The sequence below is a fragment of the Sphaeramia orbicularis genome, chromosome 19, assembly GCF_902148855.1.
Source record: "Sphaeramia orbicularis chromosome 19, fSphaOr1.1, whole genome shotgun sequence".
NCBI lineage: Eukaryota > Metazoa > Chordata > Actinopteri > Kurtiformes > Apogonidae > Sphaeramia > Sphaeramia orbicularis.
Window position 1 is genome coordinate 31,659,115 of NC_043975.1, and position 13,092 is coordinate 31,672,206.

The window sequence follows — 13,092 nt, forward strand, 5'->3', positions numbered from 1 at the left end:
TTGCCATTTGCAAAGATACATTGCTGTATAGGTAGATTGGAATTCTTCTGTGTTTCCCTGAGTCACAGAGTTAAAAAAGACACAAAACACAGCTAAAACATATATATGTATATATATATATATATATATATATATATATATATATATATATAAAGTTATTGCATGGACAGACACAAATACACACTGTAAAATAAAGTACTGTATCAGAGAAATATTAATAACAAAAGTATAAAAGTACTAAATCCTCTTTGTAAAGCTTTTTTTCTGAAAATATATGTGAAGATGCATGAACAATATAGTCAATACAAATGCAAAACCGTACCTATTATGCAAAAAATGCAGATTATCATTAGTCCAGTTAGTAATCTACAACAATTTTGCAGTAACTTCAAACTATACGTCAATAAGTTTATCTCATTGAAAATAGGCAGCGATCATCAGGTTCACAAAGGAAATAAAAGTTTAGAAAAAAATTCTACAATTAGACAACATCGACTAATTCAATGCGCTCACAGTATTAAGCTAATATAAACTCCATTCTGCTGCAGTAGTTGATTCAGCAGCTGTCTGATATATGAAAACTGTGAGAATGTATTTTTAATGGTTGGTATTAGTCTCAGTTATCTATTGACTGGGTGGGAGACGGGCTGGGCAGCTGAGGCGGTCACTCTCCTCCCCTCACTGTTCACTGAGATAAGAGCTGAAAATAACGCAACTGCATCACAAACCACCCTATTTCAGCTTCAAGGCCTCTTAACAATGAGTGACTCAAACTCGTAAGTATGCTTCTATCTCCTGCTAACTAAAATAAAAACAAACAGACTTGACAATCAGCACGTGAAAATGTCTTTTTAGGGACAAGCTCACTGAGGAGAAGACTGTTGATGTGAAAAAGAGCAAAAAAAAGCAAAAGAAGGAGGATGCCTGGAGACCAGAGGGCCCCAGAGACCCAGTTGCGATGGTTTGTGTCTTTGTGTGTGAGTGTGTGCATACATTGATGTTTGTGCCTGTTTTTGTTTGTGTCTGTGTGCCTACGCTGAAACATAAGAGCTTAGAAGTATTGCATTCTCCTGTCACACATAAAACAAGTGTAACTGTCAAATATAATCATGTGTTTTTGAATGTTTCTAGTGGCGACTACTGCAGCTGTGTGTCACTCTTCTTAGAATATATTGTTACATTTACATCTGTTTGTGTTCTTCTGTCCCAGCTGAATGCTTTGCCTGAAAGCAAACAGCAGGAAATCCAAAGAGCCCTGCACCTCTTCTCTTTAGGTTCAACTCTGCCAAGGACGCTGCAGCAAGCCAAGAGACGCATATACCGATTCTGGGAGACTCAGCCTGTCCCCAAACTGGGTAAGATGTAACTCAAGTTTAAAATATCTACTATTTATTATATGGAAATATTTCCAATTATTAAACATTCTTACCATTTCCAGCCTGTTACCACTAACAAACAGAAATGACACTATATTGTCATTCCTTTTCAAATAGTTGTATTCCTTTTTCCTCCCACTTATATTAACTTTTTTGTTAATTTCATTCTTAGTTAATGTTTTTTATTGGCTTAGATCACAGGTGTCAAACATGCGGCCTGGGGGCCAAAACCGGCCTGCCAAAGTTTCCAGTCCGGCCTGCAGGATGAATTTGCAAAGTGCAACTTAGGGCATCGAACTCAAAAATAATATCGTAATAACCTATAAATAATGACAACACCAGTTTTTCTCTCTTTGATTTAGTGCAAAAAACATTAAATTATGAAAATATTTAAATTAAGAAACAATTCTTTAACAATAACATGTGAATAACCTGAACAAATATGAACAACCTGAAATGTCTATAGAAAATTAAGTGCAATTTTAACAATATCTTGCCTGTTACTGAATGTTTTATGCCTTTGCAGATCGGATCTGTAATGCATACGTATAAATGATAAGTCAAGGCAGAATATTGATAAAATTGTACTTACATTTCTTAACAAATTTAATTTTTTTTCACATTATTCACATCCTTTTTGTCTGGATAGTTAGTAAATGTAAATATTGGCATAACTGAATGTTATTTTTTGCACTAAAACAATTTGGAGTTGTCATTATTTATTGGCTATCGTGCTATTATTGTACTGGTCCGGCCCACTTCAGATTAAATTGGGCTGAATGTGGCCCCTAGAAGAAAATGAGTTTGACACCCCTGGCTTAGATATAAAATTAGATAGACAGACTTTATTTGGAATGTAAGTAGAGAAAAGACATAACCAATTTAACCCTCTAGAGTGCACTCATAGAAACACTCTGAAATTCAACATTTCAACCTTAACCCAAAAAGACCCAGTGTGACTTTTGTGGCCCTTCCCAAAGAAATTTTCTGTGTATTTAACATTCCTTAATTGATTTATCACCATTTATTGTAACATTATCTTCTGTATTTTGTGTTTTTTCAGTGAAAATCTGGTATTTTCCTACATTTAATTCCCTAATTATGTAGATGTTCATACAAAGTCAGATTAAAGTTAAGGGTTATCATATAAAAAACAGAGAAAACTGAAAGAAAAGTGACTTTTTCAAATGTATCATTAACTGAACATAAACCCAATGTCTCCATCTGCTGTCACTGATCCAACTCCATGGGTTTTACTGGTGAATCAATGTCATACAAGTTGATGGTGTTTCCATGTTCACTACGGAACCTCTGAACGTCCAAATGGGTCATATCTGATGACCATGAAAAGATGCAAACTGCATTTTACACCAATTATTTACATTAATTTATAGGTTTAGTGGATCAACAGGTATTAAACCGTTAACATCAATACATGGTTTTGGTCAACAGTGGATGTTTGGGTCTTTATGGGCTAATGTGTTACTGAAGGACATAACAAGACTTTATTACTTTTGTGAAATTGTTCAAAATTTTTCATTGTTATGTAGAAAAATCAAGGTCAGTGAAGTTACCGTATTTGGTTCCTTACCCGTAAATAATAATAATAGTATTAAAAAAATTCTATATATATAATATATATATATATATATATATATATATATATATATATATATATATATATATATATATATATATATATATATATATATATATATATATGTATATGTATGTATGTATACACAGGGTGGGGAAGCAAAATTTACAATGAATATTTAGTTGTTTTTTCTCAGCAGGCACTACATCAGTTGTTTTGAAACCAAACTTATATTGATGTCATAATCATACCTAACACTATTATCCATACCTTTTCACAAACTTTTGCCCATATGAGTAATCAGGAAAGCAAACGTCAAAGAGTGTGTGATATGCTGAATGCACTCGTCACACCAAAGGAGATTTCAAAAATAGTTGGAGTGTCCATAAAGACTGTTTATAATGTAAAGAAGAGAATGACTATGAGCAAAAGTATTACGAGAAAGTCTGGAAGATACTATTAAAGAAGAATGGGAGAAGTTGTCACCCGAATATTTGAGGAACACTTGCGCAAGTTTCAGGATGCGTGTGAAGGCAGTTATTGAGAAAGAAGGAGGACACATAGAATAAAAACATTTTCTATTATGTCAATTTTCTTGTGGCAAATAAATTCTCATGACTTTCAATAAACTAATTGGTCATACACTGTCTTTCAATCCCTGCCTCAAAATATTGTAAATTTTGCTTCCCCACCCTGTATATACAAATATATAAAATACAAAAGAAGCACATGCAAGGAAACATGAAAGGAACATTTATTTTACAACATTAGAACATCACTTTTATAACATTCCAACAACATCAGTGCATATCCAGTCCCCTGTCCACTTCCACATTCTCCTTTTGAACATCATTCCTTACATTAGTACCATTACTTCATGGTACCTAACAAAGCAGGTCCACTCACTGTTCATGCAGAGGTGGACCTTACAGACCCTGTAGACCACATTGGACCTGAGACTGTTGACTCACTGTCCTCACTGGAACTGTTGCTGGCACTGTCTTGTAATGTGTGCAGAAATGATCAAAAACAGTCACTTGCCCGATAAAAGGGTTAAACAGGACACTCCAATATATGGAAATAAATCAACCAAAAAAGAAAAACAAATGTCACACAATTTACAAACTATTTCATTGTTGCTCTTGAACAATACTTTATGTCTGAAAAGGAGTAGGAAGAAGCCAAGCTCATATCGTCTTATGTGAGTTTAATTTCATGTGGTGATTGCTTTTCTCCCTGGGAAACGCTTTGTGGCTGCAGGTGACAGGAGAACAGCTCACGGTCCAATAGCAGAGACAGAAACCAGTGTCCGAAAGGAGCACTACTCTCTGCCCCAAGGCTTCTCATGGGATACTCTGGACCTGACCAACCCTACAGTGGTAAGATGCACCTGCTGCAGCATCTGTCAAATTCATGTCATTTGGATCCTTTTTTTTTTTCCCATTTCAGGACAATTCTCTCTCTCTCTCTCTCCTCTCTCTCTCTCTCTCTCTCTCTCTCTCTCTCTCTCTCTCTCTCTCTCTCTTTTTCTCTCTCTCTCTCTCTTCAAATATATATTGCAGCAGGCAGTGCTTTTCTAGTTTGAGGTTTGGCAAAAAAAAAAAAGATTTACTGCCTGAACTAAAATTCGAGGAACTTAAACGCCTTCCCTTCTCTTATTTCAGTTGGGAGAACTATGCGCTCTACTGAATGAAAACTACATGGAAGAAGACGACAACACCATTAGATTTGACTTCTCTCTGGAGTATCTGCAATGGTACGCTTTGGGCAGTTGCAGTTCTTTATAATTTATAGATTTTTTTTCTTGCTAAGTGCACATTAGTAAAGTTTGCAGTCTAAGTAACACTAAAGGATTCAAAGCTGTGACTTCCTTCAAAGTAGATAACCATTTTCCTACTGAACCCATCGATTCTGACCCCACAATACATCACACCAGTCTGAATGCTACTTCATCCTCTTCTCTCTCTGATCTATATATTTACATCTAATTTAATAAGATGCTTTCATCCAAACATAGTCAAACTCACTCTGTAATGAATAATTAACACTAGATCCGATACCTGAGCAGGTCCAGGGGAATTCTAATATTAATTTTTCCTGAATCAGTCACAATTTACTGAGGTGTACCTATATTTTTTCCACACACATATTACTTAGAGTTTTGTTTGTTTTTATTTTAAGGGCTTTGCAACCTCCAAATTGGCTGGCCCAGTGGCACTGTGGTGTAAGAGTGGACACCAATCAGAAACTAGTTGGATTTATTGCAGCTGTTCCTGCAAACATCCGCATATATGATGAGTAAGTGGCTTGAAAATGTACGTAAATGAATGTATATGTTCTGTTTTTTTTTTTTTTTTTTTTTTTTTGTAAAGCCCGCAAAACAAATAACATGTGTTTGGCAGGGAGAGACGGATGGTGCAGGTCAAATTCTTGTGTGTTCATAAAAACCTACGCCTAAAGAGGATGACTCCAGTTCTGATCCGAGAGCTCACCAGACGGGTCAACCAGCAGGAGGTCTACCAAGCTGTCTACACAGCTGGCATAGTGTTGCCCACCCCACTAAGCTCCTGCAGGTAGTGGCAGCTACACACACCACAAATTTGGTTCATTCATATTTTATACTGTGGTTATGAGTGAAAGCATAAATATGAGTTTTAGCATAGTAACGATGTAAATCAAAACATATAAACATGTTTATCTGGTCCTTTTTCTTTCCCCTTAATTGCAAACAGGCAGTCTTTAAAGAGAGAATAAAGAGAGATACAAATATGATTCAACATACTGCAGCCTTGTAGCATTTTTGTCATGTAGCAATAGTTTTCTGTATTACTCCATATCCTTCCAGATACTGGCATCGTCCTCTGAGTCCACGTAAGCTGATGGAGGTCAACTATCCAGGTGTGAGACAGAACATGACCCTGCAGAGAGCGATCAAATTCCACCGCCTGCCCGAGGTGAGCTTGTACTGACACCTAGAGGCAAAAAAACACTAATGACGCTGTAGTCTGATGCACAGGGTTTCATTTCCAAAGCAATCTACTAAGCAAAATCACATTTAACCCATAAAAACCCAAACATCCACTGGCAACCAAAAGCATCTACTGATGTGAATATTTAATACCTGCTGATCCACTAATTCAATCAATGCATGTAAAGAAACGGTGTAAAATGCAGTTTGTTTCCTTTTCATGGTCATCAAATATGACCATTTGGATGTTCAGAGGCTCTGTAGTGAACGTGGAAACACTGTCATCTTCTACAACATTGATTCATCAGTAAAACCCATGGAGTTGGATCAATGACAGTGGATGGAGATGCTTTTTTTTATATTTAGTTATGAATATCTTTGCTGAAAGACTCACTTTTTCTATAGCTTTCTCTGTTTCTGATATAATAACATTTGAATTTATGAAAATCTATGTGATTGATGAATTTAATATAAGAAAATACCTGATTTTCACTGAAACAAACACAAAATGCAGAGGATAATATTGTAAGAAATGTTGATAAATCACTTAAGAAAGGTTCAATAGAGAGACAAAAATCATTTGGAATCTGCAACAAAATTAGCCCTGGGTCTTTATGAGTTAAAAGATAAACAGTACAAGAGATTTAAAAAGAAAAAAACAACACATTTAAAAGAAGACACACTTAAAAGAAGTCACGTACACTCAAGGTGTGGAATAGAGTTAAAAGGGAAGAGTAAATGCTGGCAGCCTTGGTTTCTTAAGATCCGTTCCATTTTTTTTTAATATGTTTTGTATCCTTTTGCTTTTATACTTTTTGTTTGTCATTTTCAGACTTGTCTTTTTCACATTTTTACAATTTTTTCCCCACCTGTTTCAATAATTGTTTAATTGTCAATAGCTGTAGCTCTAGTTTTCATGACAAAACTAGAAATCTTTAAAACATGTTATTTTTTGTTTCAATTAAGACAGTATTAAAGAGGATGAAGGTTTTTTGTTTCGGTCTATTGTAATCCCTCATGTCTTAATGACTTTGTGGATAAGTACCTGAAAGACTGTGTAATAATTCATGTAAAACGCAGTTTGTCATCTTTTCATGGTCATTAGATATGACCCATTTGGACATTCAGAAGCTGCAAAATGAACGTGGAAACACTGTCATCTTCTACAACATTAATTCACCAGTAAAACCCAAGGAGTTGGATCAGTGACAGTGGATGGACACACTTGGTTTATGTTCAGTTATTTATATCTTTGCTGAAAAAAGTCACTTTTTCTTCAGTTTTCTCTGTTTCTGACATAAATAACTCAACTTTAATCTGTACTTTAATGGACACCTACATGATTGGTGAATTACATATAGGAAAATACATGATTTTCACTGAGACAAATTAAAAATACAGAAGATAATATTATAATAAATGGTGATAAATAACTTGAGAAAAGGTCAATACTGTGAAAAAATCATCAGAGAACTGCCACCAAAGTAGCGCTGGGTGTTTCTGTGTTAAACCAACTGCTGTGTTGTGTTTTATCTTTTTTTTTTTTTTCCTTCTTGTGCTGTATGCAAAGCTGCTGAATACTTGAATTTCCTTTAGGATCAATAAAGTATTTATCTATCTATCTATCTATCTATCTATCTATCTATCTATCTATCTATCTATCTATCTATCTATCTATCTATCTATCTATCTATCTATCTATCTATCTATCTATCTATCTATCTATCTATCTATCTATCTATCTATCTATCTATCTATCTATCTATCTATCTAAATCCATTCACTTGTGTGTTACATGTCTGTATAATTTTGATATTTCTACTCAGGTTACAAAGACACCAGGGCTGCGTCCGATGACAAAAGAAGATATTCCAGGGATACACTCCCTTCTCCACGCAAACGCCTCCAAGTTTCATCTCAGCCACATCTTGTCTCCGCAGGAAGTAGAACACTGGCTGTTGCCAAGAGAGACTGTGATTGACTCCTATGTGGTGGAGGTCTGCCCAAATACAACATCTTTATATAGAAAGAGAAAGAAAAGACACAGACACTTATTGTGCTGCTGCAGTTATTTGATTCACCTCCACTCTTTACACACAGAGTAACGACGGTACGCTGACAGATGTGCTGAGCTTCTATGGCATCACATCCAAGGTGCTTAATCACCCGGTTCACACTAGTGTGAGAGCAGCTCATCTCTTTTACCTCACCTGTACTGCCACAGACCTGCTGGCTCTCATGGAGGATGCACTGGTTCTGGCTAAAGCTGTAAGTGTGTCAAAACCCCACTAATTAAAACAGTGTGTTTTGACACTGCTACACACAGTAATTATCAATCTTACATTACTGATTCACTTCTTCATAATATTTAATACACAATAACTAATATTTATCAGACACTGGTTTATTATGCAGTTTTTTTTATACAATTCGACTCCAAAATAAGAACAACAAATTCTCCGATTCACTTTCAGATACATATGTTTATGTTGTTTCCATCTCTCTTCATCTTCATTTATTTTCTCACTTGTTCTGATAATAACTATCAAATAAAGTAAAATGCAAAGGCTTTGATTTGGTTACAGGTGTAAAATGTCTTTCGATTTTTAATTTTTTTTAAATGTAATCAACAGAAAGGGTTTGATATCTTCACTGCCCTGGATGTGATGGACAACAGGAGTTTTTTGGAGAAGCTTAAGTTTAACATGAGTACCCAGAGCCTTCATTACTACCTGTACAACTGGATGTGTCCTGACATGAGCCCAGAGAAGGTAATCAGTACTGTAATATGTATCATCAGCCTATCATGTTCCATGTCATTTTGTGTATTCACAGCTTGACTATTTTCCAGGCATCCAACTGTGAGGTTCGCAGAATGACAGATATTGTGGAGATGTGAGTCTGCCAGTCAGCTATCAGTAATTCACTTGACGTGCATGTTTTACAGGTGGGCTTGCTGTTAGCCAACTAATCTGCCTCAGGGAAGAGCTGAGCGATGAGGATGAAAGGACCAGAGTGACTGTCACAACAGTGGACATAAAACTGTATTAACAGCACATCTTTAAATGTCAACTGTAAAGTGAAAAACACAAGTCGATAAAAGAAATAAAGATAAACCTGCATTTGTAAATACATTAATCATCCGGATGTCAGTTATTCACTGGGCACGGCATTTCCATGACAAGGATGGATTGTTCCTGACATTACAGAGAACTGGGTAAATAGAGTCAAGCTGTTTGAAAATGTCCCCAGTATATCCTAATGCCAATTGGTTTTGTGTGTGTGTGTGTGTGTGTGTGTGTGTGTGTGTGTGTGTGTGTGTGTGTGTGTGTGTGTGTGTGTGGCAGCAGAAACACTGATTGGGTATGTTGCTCCCTGGATATTTCAGCGGACATTTCACATAACCTCTAGTGACGTGACACTTAATATTAGTGTAAATATTGTGCAATGCACAAATCTGAGAGCAAGATCATTAATCATTTTCACATGCACATGTACAGGGAAACACACACACGCACACACACACACACACACACACACACACATACAAGCTCATACACTTTACAGACTACTGTGCAACAAAAAATTAATTTAGATGTACATGCTGTATAATGTCAGGCAAAAATTCAGTCACATCAAATCTAATTTAAACAGGGTATGGATACACATATACATTCACTGGTTCTGTCAGTAAACATTTCTCATTTGTTGTTTTTTAACAGGCAAGCACCCCCTTTGATGGCATCCCATTGGGGCACTTGCATTTTGATCATTTTGTTAACGAGAGGGATGACCCCCCCCCCCCCCCCCCCTACACACACACACACACACACACACACACACACACACACACACACATAAGTATATAAATAATGTCAGTTTTCTATTTTTGCCAAATGATCCAATGAAAACTCTAAACCTGGCATGCGACCAGCTCAATAAATCTTCTCATGTTTTAGACAAATCACTAGTGATGTTGTTTAATATAGTCAGTTACAATTATTTGTCACATTTTCTCCCCTGATCTGAACAGTGATTGGTACATGGAATATACCAGCTGTTTACTGCACAAATACTACCTCAGAATGAGCTGTAGGGGGGGCTGCAAGACTAGACGTTAACTATGAAAATTGCACAGAAAAGCAAAGCAGATACAGACGCCACTGTTTGTTATTGAAATGTTGAGGGGGCCAAGTGTTCCGGACAGACAAGGATAAGAAGTTTTATCTGTTTTATTTAATCTGTTTAAAATATAGCAATTACAAGATTAAAGCAATTTTGCACTGAGCACATTACAGTTAATATGATCATTTGTTCTAAAATAATTCTCATCACTGGATTGTTTTTAGTCCAACAACGGTGCTGTATTTAAATGCTTGCGTAAAAGAGGGAGTTCAAGCCTGTATTAGTTATTTCGCTTTTTTTTTTTTTTTGATTTTTTTTTTTTTTTAATTTATTGACAATTTTAACTCTAATTACGACAAACGTTTCATAATTTGTGGTTTATTTATTACAATTCGTAGTTTTACATGCCCAAATAAGTTGACAGGATATCGCCACATTCTGTCTTTCCGTGATGGCACTGAACGCATCACGGTGCTTCTCGTTTCGGTGTGAGCCAATCAGATGCAGGAAGGCATTTTAAGTTTGAAGTGACTGGGCTCGGACTGCAGCTACAGCAGCAGCCCACTGCCGTGTACACCCTACACGGGCACGACACGGACCACCGCAACCCTACGGCTCCGTGGACACTTAAGGTAAAAAACAATACATTTTACTCAGTAGACAAGTAGTGATTTACTCTCATATTTCCATTTATTTTCCATTGAAGTCTCGTTCGTACCGGGTAAGGGTTAACTGCCTACTTCAAGTGACGTGTTAGCTTTACTACGAAGTTTTAAAAGCACAGCGAGTGTATTATTAGCTAAAAGTAAAGAGAGTTTTCGTCTATTTTGTTTGCTCTTCCAAAAGTGTAGAATATCTGAACGTGTTATATTGGAGAGGCATTTGTAGACGCCTTAGGTATGTAGGTACAAAATGCCAAGTTAATATCTGTAATGAGTGTGTTGTTACAGTTAAGCTAACTCACAAACTTTGGACTATCAACTGCAGCCCTGTTGTTTAGAAAATGTTTAATATATCCTAAGGGAGTGGGTTACATGCATTTACACGGGTAGTATTATGATGAAACGTTATGAACACACCACTTGTCATTGCATTAGTCAGTGTAATTTCCTTCCTTATCATTAGCCTAGTTCTGAACGTGACGATACGACAGTGACACACTATTCCTTTTCCCTTTAACTCTATGTCTGTGTACATGTACATAGGCTCTTCTACTTGTTTGTTCATGTTGGTAACTTAGCAGGACTGCATATTGTGGTGAGAGGAACTCAATACTCCTTTTTATATTTAAATGACTCCCCCAGTGACATATCAGGTGTCAGCACGGCTTAATGCATAAAGCCTCATCCTTAATGTCATTGTTTTTGGACTTGACGGATCAGGAAAGTTGACAGTAGATGAGGTGAGTGAGGTCTGTTTCTTTGCAGGCAGAAGTCCCTCTGCAAACAGTGTCAGAGCAGTAAGCAGCTGGGGCTGATTTCTGCAAAACCACCTGTGAAAACAAAGCGATAAGAAAGTGTGAGAAGACCGATGTCCAAAACAGCACATGGCAAAGTGGTTTTATATTCTCTTTCGTGGAGAAATAGGTCAGAATAATGTCACAACAGGCTATGGTCTGTAAGCTGGCGAATGATTGTTTAGAATCAAAGTCATGTTTATCAGTGTCTGACTGTCCTGGCTGGGCAAATACTCACAAACTGCTTGTGTAATGTGTACACTAAGATAGATGAGACAAGTTTGTCTGTAAATATGGTGACTGTATTCTGACTCTGTAAGGTGCAGCCTCTGATTAAGACCTCCGATTACCTGTTGTCTGACTTCAAATTTACAGTCATGTTCAGAACTGATTGTATCATGAGAAAACATACTTATGACATCTAAACTCCCTTGATATAAAAAGTTAACAAGGATTGTCCTGTAAATTCAGACACATGTTTCATCAAAGTTAAGTTATAACTTTTGTAATTTGGTGAATAGAATGAAACTCAGTGAAGCTTCATATCCAAAGGGTATAGTATTTAAGGTTTGCCAGACTGTAATTTTCCCACTGTAAGGCATCTCACTGGCCTATGTCACAACAGGCTTCTTTAGTCAGCTGGTGTTGAGCAACACAGAAAAAAGACTTCTGATGTATGCCTTGATAAGCCATACTCAGTGTCTGTGTGTCAGTCATGGAGCAGGAGGGTACACATTTGTGTAACTACACCTTATATAAGGGCACGTCATCCTGCATTACTGCTACAATAATCAGACTGGGAAATAACATAAAGATGACAGACAAAGTACAGGCACCACTGACCCAAAGCCAGTCTGTGCAGTGTAGCGTGTGCAGAGCATGTTCAAACAGGGAGTGGCTCTTTTCACGCTTTTTTTTCCCCTTCTTGACCACACACATTACTGTACTGCTTTTGACCTGCCTTTTCTTTGGCCCATGTATAGATCCTAAACAAAGACAGACACACCATTGTTACTGAGCAGAAGTGAGTGTTATGTGGTTGTGGTAAGTGTTATCATTCACCTGAACGGTTTTCGTCTGTGTAGGAGCGGTGTTGTGTTGCCCCTGCAGGGATCTTGTTACCTAACACTGGTGATAGAGTTCTTTCTGCAGAGGCTTGTCTGGGTCTTTCTTGGAGCATCAACTCATTCTTTTACTTGAAAGCAAATTGTCATGAGTGCAACTGTGGATTTTATTTTAATTCATCATCACAAGAAAACAATAGTGTGAGTAGTGTAAGGGTTGGAATTGAAGTATTAAAAAAACCGAGCGACTTGTTTTCACATGCATGGCTTGCTCATCTAGGGATATAAGCTAGATTAATGCAGGTAATTTAGGGTTTGAAAAGCTTTGCAGTGGGAAAGACACATATCAAATACACTAGGATTGTGTCAGTTTTAGGGATGTCACTTTATTGATTATTAAAAGGATATTTGATGATACTTGAAGACTTTCTAGCATCATCTTTTACAGAAGAAGATCTGATTCCCTTTTGCAGAGTTAGAAAAGAGAGAAAAGGTTTCTTATAGTT

At 36.7% G+C, this 13,092-nt stretch overlaps 2 protein-coding genes across 3 annotated transcripts in view; both read left to right on the top strand.

Annotated features, from left to right (window-relative positions):
* Positions 1–706: 706 nt before the first annotated feature.
* Positions 707–9,125, top strand: LOC115410255 (glycylpeptide N-tetradecanoyltransferase 1-like). Its single transcript, XM_030121818.1, has 12 exons — positions 707–776; positions 856–961; positions 1,211–1,355; positions 4,234–4,352; positions 4,638–4,729; positions 5,155–5,271; positions 5,376–5,546; positions 5,819–5,927; positions 7,768–7,938; positions 8,042–8,209; positions 8,575–8,712; positions 8,889–9,125. Exons 1-12 carry the CDS (start codon positions 760–762, stop codon positions 8,910–8,912), a joined length of 1,377 nt encoding a protein of 458 aa, XP_029977678.1. The 5' UTR covers positions 707–759; the 3' UTR covers positions 8,913–9,125.
* Positions 9,126–10,581: 1,456 nt separating this feature from the next.
* Positions 10,582–13,092, top strand: part of svild (supervillin d) — a 60,750-nt gene continuing 58,239 nt past the window's right edge. For both annotated transcript variants that reach the window (XM_030121912.1, XM_030121913.1), the window contains exon 1: positions 10,582–10,698. The gene's annotated coding sequence lies outside the window, so the exon portion shown is untranslated. The remainder of the gene's footprint in view (positions 10,699–13,092) is intronic.